The 18,413-nt window shown below is 40.3% G+C and overlaps 1 protein-coding gene across 6 annotated transcripts in view; it reads right to left on the bottom strand.

Moving 5' to 3' along the window:
• The window catches only part of SEMA5A (semaphorin 5A), a 322,127-nt gene that overhangs the window by 194,534 nt on the left and 109,180 nt on the right, over positions 1-18,413 (bottom strand). For all 6 annotated transcript variants that reach the window (XM_048312054.1, XM_048312077.1, XM_048312047.1 and 3 more), the window contains one exon: positions 9,389-9,488. In XM_048312054.1, the coding sequence (XP_048168011.1) occupies positions 9,389-9,488 (100 nt within the window). The remainder of the gene's footprint in view (positions 1-9,388; positions 9,489-18,413) is intronic.

Genomic DNA, 18,413 nt, shown 5'->3' with positions numbered 1-18,413 from the left:
TAAAGTTTGCTTGAATTGTTGGAGCAGAGGGTGGGAAAAAGGTCAGGAGGAGAAAGTAAAGAGTCTAAAGTATCCCAAGTTTGGATATTTTCTTTATTAACTTTCTTTTTATTAAGAAAATAAACTGCAAATACAAAAGGTTCAAATATTATGTAAGTGAGCCACATTAGTGCTAAAGCTACTAAAAGGAAGGAGAATCTAAGCTTGACGGCCCAAATTATCAAGGCTAGCCTTGAGTTTCCCTCTGAGATCATGCCCTGGTAGACTTCTGGCAAAGCAGCTTGTTTCCAAGAGGGCCCTTTTGTTGGGGTCCCTCCCCTGCCGTGTAGCCCTGGGAGAGGGGCCCTGAGGGACAGACACGGGGTTTCCCTGTCCCTGCTCAGCCTCGTTCCCATTGGTTGGTTTGTGTTCCCTGCGCGGGCAGAAGGACCCTTGGTCCCGTGACTGGAACAGTTCCTCAGCAGAGCCCCGGCCATGCGGCTGGAGAAATAAACATCTCTCTGAAACAGCTATCAAGAATCCGTCTGTCCATATATATTTCCTTTCCACGGGACTCCTGGTTTGATATATGCATGTTGCAGGATCCCCACTGCAACAAATGGTGGAGAATTGAGAGCAGAACGATCCCCGATCCCTAAGCGACTGATTTGTGTGAGTAAACCCTGGAAACTTTGGATTCCTCTTCTTGGTTTTGCTTTGCTATTCCATATCTAAACTATGGAGGAACCGTGGGAAGACTCTTGGCTCTCAGAGCCGCATATGGACATTTATCTTAAACTTAAAATGATTCTTGAACAACGATTTGTAAATTTTAGCTTGATTCAAGCTCAAAAAGAACTGAAACACTTCCTGGCATGGTTGTTTAAGAACTTTTTCTATGTTTCTTGGGATTTAATTCTTACCAAGGGCTTTTGGAAAACTGTTTGGACACAGTTAATACTGGAGTCAAAATATATGCCGATGGAAGAATATTTTCGTGAATATTATTTAGTTACCGAGACTGTTGAGCAATGTCAGCTGTGTCCTGGCGAAGGGAAGCCTGGCGCAGGGACCGTGCGGCCCAGGCCACGTGCGCCGAGCGCTCTGCGAGCAGCAGCGAGGCAGTTCCCGCGCGCGGGCGGAGCCACGCGAGCCGCAGTGTCGGTGGCGGAGCGAGGCGCGGCAGGACCCGGCGGTGCCCGCCCGGCCCTGCGCAGCGCGTGGTGGAGCGAGCCCCGGGAATGCCCGACCGAGAGGGGCGGTGCGCGGGCGGCGGCTGGTGGCGGTGGCGGTGGAGCGGAGCTGCGCCCAGCCGAGACGCGCGCTGGAGCAGGGCGCGGGGGGGTCATCGCTCGGGGGCCCGGCCGAGATGTGGGCACGGTGCCAGGCAGCGGCAGCGAAGCTGCGACCAGAGGAGGCGACGCACGGAGAACTGAGCGGCGCGGCCCGGCCCGGCCCGCGCAGCCCCGAACGCGACCCCGGGAAGAGCGTGCAGGCACCAGCAGCCCCGACAATTCCAACACGGGAGCGACAGAAGGAGAAAGCAAAGACGCAGCGAGACAGAAAACAGCAGCCACTCGGAAAAAGGAAAAGATCATAGCAACTAAGATCTTAGGGATAGTAAAATGGTATAATGTTAAGCAAAATTATGGTTTTATAACAAGGTGTGACAACCAGCAAGACATATTCGTGCATAGAACTGCTATTCAAAAGAATAACCCTGAAAAATGCATCCCAAGCTTGGGAGATGGAAAGGTGGTGGAATTCAAAATTGTGCTAGGGAGAAAAGGGTTACAAGCATCGCAGGTCACTGGGCCTGATGGTGTTCCTGTAAAAGGCAGTATATATGCCAAAAACCGTAGTCATGTTAGACAATATCTCTATTGTAAGTCCTCCCTACAGTCTCCCTTTCCTAATCCCACCTTTCCCTTTTACCCTATGTCCTATTACCCCCAGTGTATTCCCAATCCGTTTTTTCATCCATGGTTTCCCTCACAAAACCATGCTTTTGCCAATTGTTTCCCCAAAAATCCCTTTCCAATGCCAAGTGGGGGATGAAAAGGGGGAGGGAAGAAGTTAAACCCTCTCCTGCCTCAGTTTCCCCACAAAGCATGCTCAGAGAATTCTGTCTCCCTTCTGTCAGCCCTAAGATGTTCCAGAGAATCTGTTTGGACATTTAAAGACTCGGGAGGGTGGCTTGTTTTGTCTTGAAACGGTTCTTGTTATGTTTATCCAGTTGTTTTCATTCTCCTTTTATTAAAATAAAACGGGTGAGGTGTTGGGGTCCCTCCCCTGCCGTGTAGCCCTGGGAGAGGGGGCCCTGAGGGCACAGACACGGGGCTACCCTGCCCCTGCTCAGTCTCGTTCCCATTGGTTGGTTTGTGTTCCCTGCGCGGGCAGAAGGACCCTTGGTCCCGTGACTGGAACAGTTCCTCAGCAGAGCTCCGGCCATGCGGCTGGAGAAATAAACATCTCTGAAACAGCTATCAAGAATCTGTCTGTCCATATATATTTCCTTTCCACGGGACTCCTGGTTTGATATATGCGTGTTGCAGGATCCCCACTGCAACACACTTTCTCTCAATGAAATGAGGGAAAATGTACGTAGAAAATGTACATAGAAAATGTACATAGAAAATTCAGAAGCAGGATTCATACCAATGTAACATGAAGTCAACATTTCCCTACATAAAACACAACTTTGCTCCCATCAAAGAGGAGACAGTCAGGTGCACAGTATGCATACCCTGCGCTGTTAAATTTTCTGGTTCTACACTTGGAATGAGGACTGAGACCTCCACACCTACTGCATCCAAGCAGCCCTCCCAGAAGAGCAGTGCAGCCTCTCCAGTTAATCCACAAGGGTGCTGTAACTCCTACAAGGCACGGAAGTTTCAGAGGCAATGTGTATACATTAAGTCATGACTTCATTAAATACAGATACCTTTAGTACACCACTCCTCTGATATAATTTCTAAAGTTGGCTTACACTGAAATAGCACCATTCTCTGCCAAAGAAGTTCCATTTACCCCTATAGTTTCTCTTTTGTTCTTACCCTGAGTCAACTCCAGGGCTCCTGTGATGATGCACCATGTCAGCTACTCTAATTAAAATGCCAAGACGTTCAATCAGCACAGGAAAGGAGTGACTTTTGTGGAGTTAGTGAACTGACTAGTGTCACTCTGCAAGCAGACTATTACCAGCACTGGTGCAAAGAACGAGAAAAGTGCAGAGTGGAACCAGGCATGATCAGGAAAGGTATGAAGCTTTTAAAAATATTCAGGAACCTGCCAGCAAGGTAGAAAAGACAAGCAGTAGAAGGAAAAAGACCTACCTCTTTCTGCAGCAGTAAGATGATAACTTCTCATAGATTTAGCATTAAACCATACATTAGATTAGATTAGCCCAGTCCAATCAGTGGAAGGACAGACATTGATTACCCTGAATCGAGTGTTAAATGAGCAGTGAAACCCAGATGGATGCTCAAAGAACACAGCACCAAATCCCTGTGCCTTTATATTAACATATACATGTAGCCCTCAGAGCATCTCATTAACAAGAAGCTCTCAGATTCTCCTGCTGGGAGCAGACAACAGCAAGAAGCAAACCTGTACAGTTATTTATTTCTTTATTAGAGATCCTTAAGACACTGTTAATGAATCCTTTAATTTGCCTTTCTGTTATTCTGGCAAGTAGCGGTAATGGTTCAAATTAACGTTCCCAAACACACATCTAATTAAGTGAGAAGGCATACTGTTACAGTCCTTCATCAGTGAGATAAGCAGTGACTGAGGCAATAAGCCACCTCAAAGCAAGTTATAATCCTAAAAAGCAGGTTTAATTAACTTGCAGGAGAACATATAGGAGAAAGCCACCACTAATAGGATACTCTATGTAAAAAAACAAACCAAAAAAAGATATGTCTAAATATATATTAGCCAACTAAAAAGGAAGTTGAATAGCATTGAGACCTATTTCTGATAGTAACTATATCATTTAAAAGTATAGCTGAGCTAGCCCAACTTGAATTAATAAAATAAAATAAAATAAAATTTTCCACATTTTAGGAATGAACTCAATCCAGGCTGCTACCAGTTCAAAATTTCAAGCACAGGAGGCTTGGAAAAAGAGGATAACATCATTTTCCCTTTAAAAATAGATATAATCTTCTTGCATGGTTTGAATAAAATCACTAAGAAAAAAGATAAAATTAAAAGTCACAAAAAAAGGAAAAAAAAAATCTTGCCCTATGGTACTGGGTTCGAGACCTGCTTCTAGTCAACTCTTGTTTTGCCAAAATGGCTGGAACGCTTTTAGCAATTTTTGATTTATAAAAACTAGAGGTCCTACGTGTTAACTACATTGTCAGGAAATGAAGAGGAAAAAAGGCAATGCACAATTTGCCTGGGCAATTCACGGACTGTTGTATCCTTCCCCTACTCTGGTCTTCTCCCCCTTCAACTGACCTTTCCAAAGAAACATATGGCAAAGCACTTTCATACAGCAAAGAAGGCAAGGTTGTTCTTGGAGAAATGCACGAATCTTTATGCTCACTGGTATTTCAAAATACAGAAATCACTACAGTATTTTATTACATGCTAAATCAGTCCACCAAGTAACACACAGAGAAATGAAATATTCAAATATTTTATTAGAATTTATCAGAATAAGATAAACAAGCAGTCTCTCATTTCCTTGAGCTTACTGAGGAGCTGATGCCCTGAGAGTAATCCTTCACTGATGCCACTTAATTATAAAAGTAAATTCTGCCCTGCCATATGGGTTGGCTTTTTTCTAAGAAAACAAATGAATTCCCAAGAAGGTTTCAGATTGCAATAGAACTCATTTATTTTTATCTGCCAGGTCACATACCATATTAAGAACAATGCCTGGGGCAAATTTTAAAATACAGTTTCATGGGAGCATGGATTGCATGATTAATGTGAAGGTACACACTTGTGGTGGAATGGTACCATTCACAGATTGCTCCTGATGGTGTAAGGAAATTGAAACAAGGCTACGAGACTCCAGCTTAACCAACTCAATACCTGGAATGTTTTGCAGAACAAAAAAAAAATTATCAACCAGTGATAACCTTCTCACAAGGAGGGGAAGACAACCTGTGGAAGCTGGGGCTAGGGATAGGGGGAACAGATACAAACCACCTATTTCTGCACAGCAACAGAATGCCCACGGACATCAGAAGACCACCTTTATTTCCCAAACTGGACAAGCAAGACTAACCTTAGCAATGTAGGACAAGTAATTACCTTCCCAGTTATTGCCTGCTATGGCAAATACCATGGAATAAAGTCCCTTGCATATCTTTAGAGATCTCTATATCAAAATTATTTCTGTTCTTTTTTTTTTTGCCTCAGCAAAATGTGACAGAACTCATTGTTTCTTGACTAAATTACCTGTGGCCAACTTACACTATTTAGTTTTCTGTCAACACTACTGCTCCATTTACACTGCTACTACCTTCCCTAGATGTTTTTGATGGATTTGTGGGCAGGCACTGTGCACATGCAGAGTCTTTGTTATCCTGCACTACAATTCCAACCTCATTCTCATCTGCCTTTTAGCAGTCCTTCCTTACGTTTATAACTAATTTCAGTTAACCTTGCTCAAGCATAAATAAACAGAATAATACACACTACCAAAATTTAAGGTCTCCCAAGAATCTTGTGCAAAGAAATCAAAATTTCTCTATCACTTCAGGAGATACCTTTTGGGGCATCATAGGATCATACCTGTCTTTCCACATAGCTGCATGACATTGGCAACTCCCAACAGGAATGCAGTCTGCATCCCAGGAGGGATCTTTGCTACCACTCTCAAGAAGACAAATTGTAAATATCATTAGAGGCTGTAGAACTTCAAAAATGAAAAAGAGTCACCTGCAGTGAATATCAATAATGGAAAAGGGGTTTAAAAATTTCCAATAGTGTCAAACTTTCACAATAGTATTTGGTTTGGTTTCTAAGACAGAGGAATTTAAGAAGACTTCATTAAACTCCATTGAGGTGGAAAAAATCAATTATGAACAGAAGCTGAGCCAGAACATAGCTCCTAGCAGTGAAAATCATTACTCTAGCTTAGAATACCACCAAATTACTAAAGCAGAATCCTGAAGGTGCAAGGATGGGGTGGGCTGACCCTGGTTGAAGACCAGGTACTCACCAAAACTGCTCTATCCCTCCCCTCCTCAACTGGGCAGGAAAAGAAAATACAACAAAAGGTTCATGAATTGACATAAGAACAGGGAAAGATCACTCATTGATTACCTTCATGGGCAAAATAGAAACAACTTAAAGAAATTAACTAAATTTATTACCAATCAAGATCAGAGTAGGATAAGAGAAGTAAAAGAAATCTTAAAAACACCTTAGCCCCATTCCTCCCTCCTTCCCAGGCTTAACTTCATTCCTGGCTCTTTACCTCCTCCCTGCCAGCGGCACAGGGAGACAGGGAAATGGGGGTTATAGTCAGTTCATCACATGTTGTTTCAGCCATTATTCCACCTCAGGAAGAGCAGTCCTTCCCCTGTTCCAGCATAGGATCCCCTCCCATGAAAAACAGTCCTCCAGTCCTCCTTTTCCGACATGGATCCTTCCCACAGTCTACAGCTCTTCACAGACTGCTCCAGAATGGATGCATTCCACAGGGTGCAGTCCCTTGGGAACAGACTGCTGGTTCCCCCACAGGGTCGCAGCCTCCTTTGGGCATCCCCCTGCTCCAGTGTGTCTCCTCCATGGGCTGCAGGTGGATCTCTGCATACCCATGGATCTCCGCAGGCTGCAGGGGGACAGCTGCTTCACCATGGTCTGTACCCCAGGCTGCAGGGGAATTTGAGCTCCGGAGCCTGGAGCATCTCCTCCCCTTTCTTCTCCACTGAGCTTTGTGTCTGCAAGGCTGTTTCTCTCAGTTTTTCACTCCTCTCTTCTGTGGACATAACTATTTGTGCTCAGTAACTTTTCTACCTTCTTAAATATGTTATCACAGAGGCATCACCACTGCTGATGGGCTCAGCCTTGACCAGGAGCACATCTGTCTTGGAGCCAGCTGGCATTGGCTCTGCTGAACATGGGGGAAGCTCTCAGCAGCTTCTCACAGAAGCCACCCCAGTAGCTCCCTTCCATACCAGAGGCTTGCCATGCAAGCCCAGTACACTGTTTTTGTGTGGATGCTGGACAAGTAAATCATAATGAGAGTACTTCTCTTGGCAGTGTAATATAAGTAGAGTAATAGAAGAGTAATTAGAGTATTATAAGTTTATTTGTACCTTTGTCATGTGCCCCATTTCCCATTTTCTGTCTCTACCAGTGACTGGATAGCAAAGAGAAATCCATGCTAGAAGGCTACAAATGGTAATTTTCACAACTGAACGGGAACTTTTCACTGTTCAGATCTTACTGAAATCATGACTAACACATGCTAATTAGTTTTTCAGTACTGAAGTGTTAGTACAAGAAGACAATAATAAAAAAATTGAAATATTCTAAGAGAAATAACCTAGTATCAAAAGATACTACAGGAAGAACCAATTAACAGTGCATTCTCTTCACTGTCTTTACGAGAGCACAGTTGTTGCTTAGGACAGAAAATTAATTCTTCAAATGGCTCTTTGAATATGTGAATCCAGTGAGGCAGATGTTCAAGAAACTTGTACTAAAATTTTGTCCACAAGCCATAGCACAAGTATGGTAATTTTAATGCTCTGTTCAGATGGCCCGTCTGCTTAAAGAACAGAAAGCTGTGTAGTGAAAAGGACATACTGCTATCAGTAATATATACAATTAGAGAAATCTGCTGACAAGTTTAGTTATTCTAAAGTAAGATCTCCATGGCCAAACACAACAACACTGGAAAGTTTAAAATTTAGAATTGAAATGCAGAACACTGAAAGGGAAAATCTAATAACTTCTATGAACAAATAACAGACAACTATGCTGAACTGTGTAAAACAAATTTTCTGTTGTAATTTTAATAACCCGGAATGTTTTTAATTTTCCAATTTTAGTCAGAACAAGAGATATAAAGCTCTGAAGCAGCATAAACTTATAGTAAAAAGAAATCTTCTGATGAATGGGATCTTTTGTAAAAAGCAGAATTAACAGCTGACATTTTTTTGTGGTCACTGCTTATTCAACAAAATCATACAAAGCTTATCCCACAGTGATTCAAAAGGCTTCATCAAAAGTACCAGTTTAAATGAGCTTAACTTCTGGTCAGATTTGAACCCCAGACTAACAGTATGGAGAGGGAAAAAAAAAGAAAAAGAGAGAGGAAGGAGGGAAAAAGGGAAAAATATTCTTTTTGGAACAGCTATTGGGATATCTGTACAGAGTGCACTGATCCAACACACATTTCCATGGGTCTGGGGAGAGGCTCAGACAACTTATGGTGACAGTCCTTATGGAGTAGCACCAGTTGATAACCTCACACCTCGTTTCATTTGGTAGCTTACAGAATTGAAAAATCAACACGAGGACACAGAATAGACCACTTCATGTGGCCCAAAGATATAAAAATACATATACACACACACATACCTATTTCCACACTCAGAAAGTTTTCCCCTGTAGATAAGCAACTTCCACTGGCCCATGGAAAAAAGTTTTCTTGCAGTGCATTTTATGACTCTGCATTTTGAATCTCATTTTCAGCTAAGGAGCAAACTGGGAAACAGAAATATATTCCAGTGCTAAACCTAATAGGTAAGTGAAGTGACTGGAACTTTGTTAACTCAAAAGTAAAATACATTCAGAAGGCAGGTGTGAATAATAACTTTAGATGATTAAAATTTTTTTGGCCAGCCATGTTGTTTTACTAAACCTCATATGCTGAGAGAAAAAAAAGTAGTACTCAAGAACTGTCACTGCTTCAATGTTGACATCTACGACAGTGTCACTGTTGATCACAGCTTGCAGAGTGCTCTCCTGCTGTGCAAACAGTGACTACCACCAACTTTACCACTAATTCTGCAGTCTTGAGCAGATCACTCCCGGCGTTGTAGTGAATAATTATTAGAAACATCCCAACACAAAGAGCCATATTGTAGCCAAATTTGAGATCATCCTATGCTTCATGCAATGGCAACTTTTGTCACATTGTCATCCGGCACCTGCTTGTTCTACTGTATGCACCCAAAGACTGTGTATCCAGGACAGCCCTCTGAAAAATTAGAATAGTGTAAGCTGTTATGAACCTTGAGACCAGGCAGGCAGTCCATCTTTTAACTCTGGTCAGGGATAAGAGAAATAAACAAACATAACATTCATTTTAATGGGGCTAGAAGGCAAGGGAGTCACACAAGAGCACACTGATATTGGAATTTGGCTAAATATTGCTTATCAACAAAGAACAAAACCTGGTGCAACACAAAAAGGAAAATAGATTTCTCACCTTGCTCCCGCAATAAGCTCTTTTTGTCCTGGGTCAAATGTTAGCTGTGAGAAGTCCACAGCATCTTCTGCTTTGAACACGTGTAGCCAAGGGGCAATTTCTAAAAACAATCAAGAAATACAGCTTTTACTATAAATGTTATAGGTGCAATACATCAGGTGAACCATTAAATTTGCAGATATTTTGTGTGGGTCTGCAAGTTTTCTCCTTATGGTCCTCTAAGGAAACATAGGAGACTTTCACCACCATGCCATTTAATTTATAATACAGGCCTGTAAAATATATAGGGCAGCCACCTGATACACACTTGAATCAAGTATCCATATTTTGTCCTGAATTGTTTTTCCTCCTCGGGTAAAGCAGAAAACACCACAGTATAACTGCAATTCACTGGTACATACTCAAGCAAAGGTAGATGAAATTTCCACGCATCAAAAGCAGTTGAAGACTAGAGGGTTTTTTTAGTTAGCTATTTAGTTATTTATTGTCTTTAAAAAAGGATCTGATTAAGTAAAAAAACAATGAGAAAAACAAGCAAATTTGACTTTTCATCATTTTCACAATAAAAAGGTTGAGAAATGAGGGATGAAAAAGGAAAAATGCTTGACATTCATTGAACCTTGTTGTTTTCACCTCCCTTTCTCAGACCAATTTAGTGCTACATTAAGCAGTGCAGACAAGCATTTGAGTTGCTGAAAATCAGCAAGGGGCATTACTTGTATTCAGAATACAACTTATTCCTACTTTCAAACTTAAATATACATAAATAGTTGCAAATCAAACCCTTAAATATTTTCATTACTAATGTATCTTTTTTTCATTCATATCACTAACTAGACACACAACAGTTTGGCTAAATAAACACAGCATTTTGGGAACAGAGCAAGATTTTTTTTTTAAATTTTACTTCTTTTAAATTACACACAGAATACATAAAATTGCTGTAACAATAGAAATGGCTCTCTAAAAAAAAAGACCAGTTGTACAAAAACCTCATCCTCTAGAGTTCTGTAATTCTCAGGACATTGATTGAAGTTTTTTTTTTTTTTTTTTTTTTAATGTAGTCTCAAAGCAGTGGTCTGGAATTTACGTGAAAGATGAAGAGGGCTATGTATGTACAGCACAACAGGCTGTGGGACTGTGGGACAGTCTGTTTGAAGACTACACATGTGAAACAGTCAATTAAAAGACCAAAGGCGAGCACATGGTCATGACCATTTAGAACACAGAGTCAAAACCAATCCCCCTGAGGGTGCTGCAGAAGTGCAATTTTTGATACTGGTATCATCAGCTGCAGCTCAGGTTAACAACATACATTCTAAGCTCTCTTCTTCACTCATGAGCATGTTTTTGCTTTTGCAAATGTCTCAGTTGAAATAATCCATGTCTGGTGCCTGTTTCAGGATGATTTGTTCCTAATTTAAAGTTTTAGCACAAGAGAGCTATCCATGGGCCCAGGAGAAAAATGTTATTCTGTGTCAAAACGTGTTCAGCCATTGCAGACAACCATTAAATGCACTGTGCAGAAGCTGTATCATCATATACTTTGGAAAAACAGATGGAACTGTGAAGTAGAATCACTTGGATGTCAGAAAAGTAACTTCTGCATTTTTAATGTCAGCCTGTATGCATCTGGGCAATTTCAGGCTCGCAATGCCAGTTTGTACTTGTTCTGCAGTACTTGCAGTTAAATTCACTGTTGATTTCCATCTGCATTGGATAGGTGCTCACACCAGGATTCAAACACTGGGAGGGAAAGGGGATGTGGCCACATATTAGATAACTGTGATTACAGCTACCATCAGCTATTACTGCAGATGCTGTGCAGAGAACCCAGCAGGATTGTGAGGGAGGAAAAACACTCATATACATTACAGGCCTGTATAGCCTTATATATACTTACTTATCTATATTTCTTTAAATATATATATAGGACTACACAGGCAAGCATAAAAGAGGTGTTTCTTAAATTTTTTGTACTTGATTTTGCAACCTTAACTTTTCAATCATGCATTTAATATGAAACAACCAATTGCAAAGTTCTAAAAAGTTAAGAAATTAGGTAGGACATGAAGATGAGGAAATCCAGAGGTAAATCATGAAGAATCTCACTTACTGGAGAAAGAAGATTTAAAAAAAACCAAACCAAAAAAGAGAAACAAAACAAAAACAAAGCCTGACCCACTGTGGAAATATCAGTCTCTGAAAGAGAGACAAGACAAGCAGCTGAGAATGGAATTACATCAGCTCCATATTGGTAGGACAAGTGAGACCCAGGGTCTTCTGAAAGGAGAGGAGTGGCTCCCCACAGCCTGGGAGGCCAGGGACAGTTCAGTGCACAGAAGTATTGCAGTGCCAGAAGACTACAGGGAAGACTGAGATTCAAAGACTCAATTCTCTTCCACTTGTCCTGCTGTCTCAGCAAGACACAAAAAAGCTTCAAGGTACAGCAAGCAGGTGATTGAGACCACTTCCTGGTTTGGAGCAAGGGAGCAGGGGACAGGCAGGGCAAGGCAAGCCCAGGCTAGAGAAAAAGAATGAGGACTTGCTAAGAAATCTCTCTGAAATCCGATTCCCCTCCAAAATATAAATTATTTTATCCTGTCTTTGTTGCATTAAGCAGTGTTCTTGCTTGAGGGAATAAGGTCAGGAAGAGCAAATGGCTGCTAGAGCTCTCTTTTTTCAGAAAACACTCTGAAACTCTCTCTTGTGTGTCACTGTGGCAGCATGTGTCACACAGAAATAGGCATTTATGAGATAAAGCTACAACTTCATGATACTTCCGTAAGGGAAAATGAACAAAAAAACAGTGCCTACCAAAAAAAAAAAGCCAAACCCCAAGTACACTGCAAAAATAAAAGCTTATGTAACTAATTAACAGAATAATTAAACTTCTTTTCACCAAAGCATTGAAATCTAGCTCAAAATCCATTGGTGAAACAAGACTTTTTAGTTTTGCTATGACTTATCTCCTTAGAGATAAAAATTCATAATTAGCTATTAAAGGCCTATAAATTATTTTTCTTCCAATTAAACTGTAAGGGTAAAGTAGTAAGAAGCAATAATTTCAATTTATTAATGGTTTTCATGCAGATGCAACATGACAAGCTTTCCACAACAACATAGCTGTACATTTTGTGTACTACAACAGCACAATAAATAAATAAACGTGTAAGGCAGTTAAGCTGCCCTGGCAACACATAGCCTGACTGCATTGTTGGTCACAGGTGACAAACAGCAACATCCCTACCCTTTCCAATCCTAATCCTCCCCTTCCTGGCATTCCCCTCCCTTTCCTCTGCCTTCACTTCATGTGAATTACAGTAAAAACACCACGCCCTTTATTGACTTCTCTCTTCTTACACCTGACACTGAAAACACTTATTGAAACACACCTTCAGCCTCGATTTGTTTTTCCTTTAAAGCTACATAGGCATGTTTGCCATTCTGCAGAAATTGGTCTAGGACTTAAAGCTGTCCAGGGAAAACTATCATGGTATAGATGCAGTCATGACAACTGCTGATTACCAACACACACCAGGTCCCTTAGGTAATTCAAAACATACTTAACCTTAGCAGCAACAAACCAAAAAAAAATATTGCTATTATAGGACTGAAATCTTCAGGCCTTGTAACTCAAAAACATTCCAAAAAGAAACGCTTTCTCATGGAACTAAAAGACGGACATTGAAAAAAAATCTGAGAAAGCTACAGCTCTCTTTCACACGCTGGGAATCACATGTTATGGGTTTTCCTGGGGGGTTCAGGTTTGGAGGTGAGGGTTAATAGCTTAGATTTAATATAAAACAAAGTTTGTCGTGGTTCATAAATCTACAGCAAAGCAAACACACCAAATTCCACTCAGCTCCAAGAAAAGGTCAAGGAAGTCTCCTCAAGAGGTTTAAAGACAAAGGAGGGTAACTATCAAAGCTGGGCAGAAGGACATTAGATACTCATATAAAAAAAAATCCTGAAAAAGCAGAAATCTGTCTCTGTTTTACTTTAAATTTAGTATCTGCCCAACAGGCCATGGCTTGTTTGGTTTACATTGTCCAAGGACTTGCCAAGGGTTGAGCTCTACAGTTCTTTGCAATGAAATTGCAAAGTTCTCTCTAACCTAAGTTTCATTATTCAGCACTTCAAAGTAGAGCTACAGTAAACAGTAAAATAAATTGAGAAATTACTTACAAGGAATAAAGTGGTATGTTTAGAACCAAATTCAGAAGTGATCTTTAATAATAATACAACTTGGCAAATAACAAAGTCAAAAGACAATAAAGACCTCCTGATTTCATTTAAAAATTAACATAGATATTAAAAATTTCAGTAGTGTTTATGGTGTATGTATGTGACACCTCATGCCATGGTGTCCTTTTTGAAAATAGTGAGCACAAAGTTAAATATATGCACAGTAGCACCTTCTTGAAGAAACTGTTAGCAAAATAACAACAACAATAGCAATAATAATAATAATACCACAACAACCATACCACCACAGTAACAGCAACAACAACAACACCACAGTTGAAAACTAGCAGATTTGCAATATTAACAGAAGTCTCTGGGTGGCATCAGTACGACAAATTCACTAATCTTATCAGAAGAAAATTAGAATATATTTCTGCATGCTGAAGTTATTTTATAATTAAACGTATCTAATCTAAGGATGATACAATAATCCCATCTTCCTGAAGCTGTATAATAATTTTAGCCTAAATTAGATCTCTTCCTGTGATACTCAAGTTACACTACGATCCTCTTCAAAGGCAGCAAGACATGTCAGAAGTCTCCCTAGGGATATGCCACACTGACTCCGTTACATCACCCCCGGTGCCCTGGTGACAGCCTCATTAACCCCAGAGGAAATCTATTAAGCAAGGTGTCAGGGCTGGCAAGAGGAGATCCACCTGTTCAGTGTGTCCTGTCTGGGGATTTATTTGCAACATTTGTGCTTGAAGGACACAGTTAGGAGCACTTGAAAATGCTCTGCTGTGACGTCAACACTCCACAGTCTCTATCTTAAAACAAGACTTGAGAAAAACAAGATTTTCTTCAGCCATTTCTGCACATCATTGGTATCAATTCAGCATGACTGTTAAGTTCTCATTTTAAAATTCCATTATATTATAAATATATCTGTGAATAATAAATTCACTCCGAACCACTTCAGGATAACAATTTCCATGTTGGGAAAATAGGCAAGAAAAATGGTATGACAGAGCCTGGTGCAGAATCTTTTATGATTCACTTTTGTCTACACTTTTTTCTTACACTTCCAATCACCAGTCTCTCTTACCTCTTTTACACTGTATTCTCTCCTCACAGAAATGTACTAAACACACCCTTGCTGGTAAGTCATTGACTCACTGCAGATGAAATGAAAAAAGGCACCACAGCTCAAGTGAAGAAAGGAAATACGTGCAAACACTGTTCCACAGGTTCCAACAAAAAAGAGGACTCCCTCGAGAAAGTTCAGCAAAAGAACAGCTGTATTACTTCTGAAACCAATCAAAATTCACACCCCTTCTTATCAGAAAGGGGCTGAAGCGTAGTTTGTCAAAAGTATAACTTATTTTTCTAGAACTTATTCAAGGCATGTGTTGCTCAGCATTTCTGTGCAATGACTCCATGTTTTAAATAATTTTGATCAATAAGTAAAAAAAAAAAAGTAAATACTGGGTAGAAACCAGCTATACTTACAAACATGTAATTGACAATATAAGATATCATATACAGGTGGTTTTTTCCCTCAGGCGAGCTTCTGAAAACACAGCTGCAAACAAACTTCTAGATTAGGCATCACAACTTGAGTGGTTGTCATTGTAATGGAAAGAAACCTACACTGCACCTGAACAAACTACTTTGTGCGCTCCTCAGGCTGCTGTGAAGCTCCACTACAGCTATGGTGGTTCTGTTACTGGTACAAAGTGTGTAAACCCATGCAAATGCACGTTATTCTTTATCTACTCATAAAGTCTTTACATACTTGTAAAGTCATGCTTTATTTTTACTTACTTTGAACCAAATTACTATGCTAGCCTTAGCTCAGCTCTGTTGCTAAACAGGTCAGAGCAGACTTTTCCCAATGGGTTTATTCCTGTTGGACGCATCAACCATGAAATCATTAAAATTTCTTTTTCTTTTGAGAAAGAAAATCAAAGATATGACCAAGAAATCATAAACAAACAAAAAAAACACCCCTCATCTAACAACAATAATTAACACAGCAAATATTTTTTTGATATCTCTTATAGAAAAGATTCATTCTAGGGGTTACAATACTCCAGCAAAACCAATATGCTAACTATACCCATTTCTAAATCTAAGCACAAACATCTGTCCTGCTCTTCTTCCATAAGGCCCATGGTAGAAGCCAAGCACTTGGAAGACAGCAGCTCACTGCAAAGCAGAGAAGGCCTGCCCATTACAGGCTGCTTTTCCAAAAGCTTTCATTGCAGACATATGCTTTCTATAGGCAGCGTTATGTTGGTAGATCTGCTTCCAGGACCATATACCTCCTGAGCTTTACGACCTTGACTGCTTATGCAGTCTGCTTATGCTCGTTGCAGAACTGCATCCCCATGGTGACTGGCTTGCCCATGCTGGGGAGATTTATTCCACAAGAGGACTGGAGAAAATCCCGCAAGGAGATTCTGTAGAGTGCCCCTTGCCTAGGTTGTACATCCAGAGGTGTTATGGGATGCAAAGCCAGGCACACCCAATACAATTACAGCCCTGGGTCAACACTCTGGGTATTCATTAACTCTTTTTACATGGCTGCTAATGCTGTCTTCCTTTAGTATGCATTGCAGGGGCAGACAAAACAATTATTAATGCATCCTACAATAGTAGAGCCTAAAAGCAGGACCAGCACTTCATTTTGGTTCCAGAGTTGAAGTTACATAGAAGGAGCAAGAAAATACCCAATTAACATGGCATAAAGTACCAGGCACATATATACACCACCAGGATGAATTAAAAGACACCAGGAAGGTGCTTTTTCTGTAATTTTTCATACACAAGAAGGACAGACTACTGCATTGAGAACCTTAACCAAATAAACAAACATGGAAAAAGCAAATCTCTAACATTTAAACCTCACAGAAAGAGACAAATGTTTTCTAGAAGAAAAAGTAAAAAGTGAGAAGACAATCCTAGCTCAATGCTCCAGCAAAACTCCTGGTCCACCTGTTACTAGAACATAGTTGGCATATCCACTTTTTCATGGATAAGGTACAAACATCCATATGTCAGGCCTAAGGAGGGCCATGGATGTAAACAGATCTAATGGTCTGTGCTACCAGAAGGCTTCAACAATCTAAATGGAGTACACCAGAAGCAGGCTGAACACAACATATGAGGACAAGAGCACTAGCTCAACAACAAGAAAACAGCATCCCCTGACACCGTTTTATGCTTTTCTGTAAAATGAAAGGATTATGACAGATGGAGCTGTTACAGTACTCAGTATTGCACTTTAATGAAAAAGACATTGCACTTGCAATACAGAACTCATTTACACCAGGGCTGTGTACAGAGCATGTAGACATCATAACTGGGACATGAGAAAATATGCTTATATGTTTAGTCAATCCCTTATTTTTAATAAAATTGAAAATTAAAAATATTTCTCATAGAAATTATGAATATGTTTTAATCTGAATAATTCATTGAAAAATATAGACATTCTGTGTCTATTAGTGACACAGAATGTCTAAATGTCTATAATCACAATTAGTGATTAGACAGTAGGAACTCTACAGTTTCCAAAATAGGCATCCAGGAAGATATAAGAAAACAAAACATCTCATCTTCCCGCCAGGGAAAAAAAATAAAAATTTTGTTTAGGCAGGGTTATTTAATGCAATCCAATCCTCAATAAAGGAAAATATGAAGTTACAAAGTTGCCCAGAATGATTAAATCAGCAACCACAAACTAAAAGATTCCACTTTTAAGTCTTACCACATTACATTTGGTTCTCCTTTGGAAACATGAAAACATGTCAGATCTCCATCTGCAGTTCAGAGCTCATCTTTGCTTATAGGGAAGGGGGAAGGAAAAAAGAAAAAAAAGGAAAAAGAACCCACAAAAAGACAAAGCAACCTCAAAACTACAGATCCCTTTCAAGATGCAGTATTCTGGAGGTCTCTAGATCACATAAACAAGTCACCTGCCTTCCTTCTACTAACCAATAAAAGTTAATACAGTCCTGAAGCTTGCTTTTCCATACAAGGAGAACTGCAGAAGCCAAGAAATAAATATCTATATTTAGCATTATCTAGAAGCTCTGCTAGCATCTCACGCTCCCCTCCACTTTAAATCATTTATAATAAAACAAATCCCAAGACCATAAACCTCTTGATATTTTCCAGAAAGTTCACCACCTGTTTACTGCACATTCGTTTTATGAACAGCTATTACAGCTTCAGAACAATTTTGGAGGTAATGAGGCAGGGCTGTAAGTAATTTATTATTAATGGGGAAAAGAGAAAATGAAGCATACTTCCTACAGTTCATGTTTCTTGACTTTAACTGTGAACACCTGAATTTCTTTCTTAAGACTATGGTAAACTTACTTCCTTCTGCCCAGCTACTCCCATCTTTCATTGATTCTCTCAGTAGGCACAAAGTAGCTGCCCCAGCCGCCTGTCTACTGCTCTCTAGGCAGGGTAGAAGCAGTCACAGCAGTTGCCCTGCCCTGGGTCCCTCACCTGTTTTTACAATCCACTCTAACCTTCAAGGTCTAAAATTTAGCCTGCATTCCTGTTTTCTTTGCCCTGCCAGAGCTCCCCCAGCTAGAAGTACATATTGCTGCTTTCTTATGTGTGTGCATATGTCTATTACTGGGATAATTAAAGGGAATCTGGGTTCTGACTGTCTGTGCCCTCAGGGAAGAGACAGGAACATCTGCTGCAATGCCTACTTATTTCTTATTTTTCTGAACAAGAGTTTGGAATTGTTTATGCTTCATTGTTCAAACACACATATTGCATACAAATATAAGAAAGTGTAAGGGAAAAAAGA

The sequence above is a fragment of the Corvus hawaiiensis genome, chromosome 1 (assembly GCF_020740725.1).
Source record: "Corvus hawaiiensis isolate bCorHaw1 chromosome 1, bCorHaw1.pri.cur, whole genome shotgun sequence".
In the NCBI taxonomy this organism is placed as follows: domain Eukaryota; kingdom Metazoa; phylum Chordata; class Aves; order Passeriformes; family Corvidae; genus Corvus; species Corvus hawaiiensis.
The sequence above is the reverse complement of the archived record's forward strand: the minus strand, read 5'-3'. Positions and strand labels throughout refer to the sequence as shown.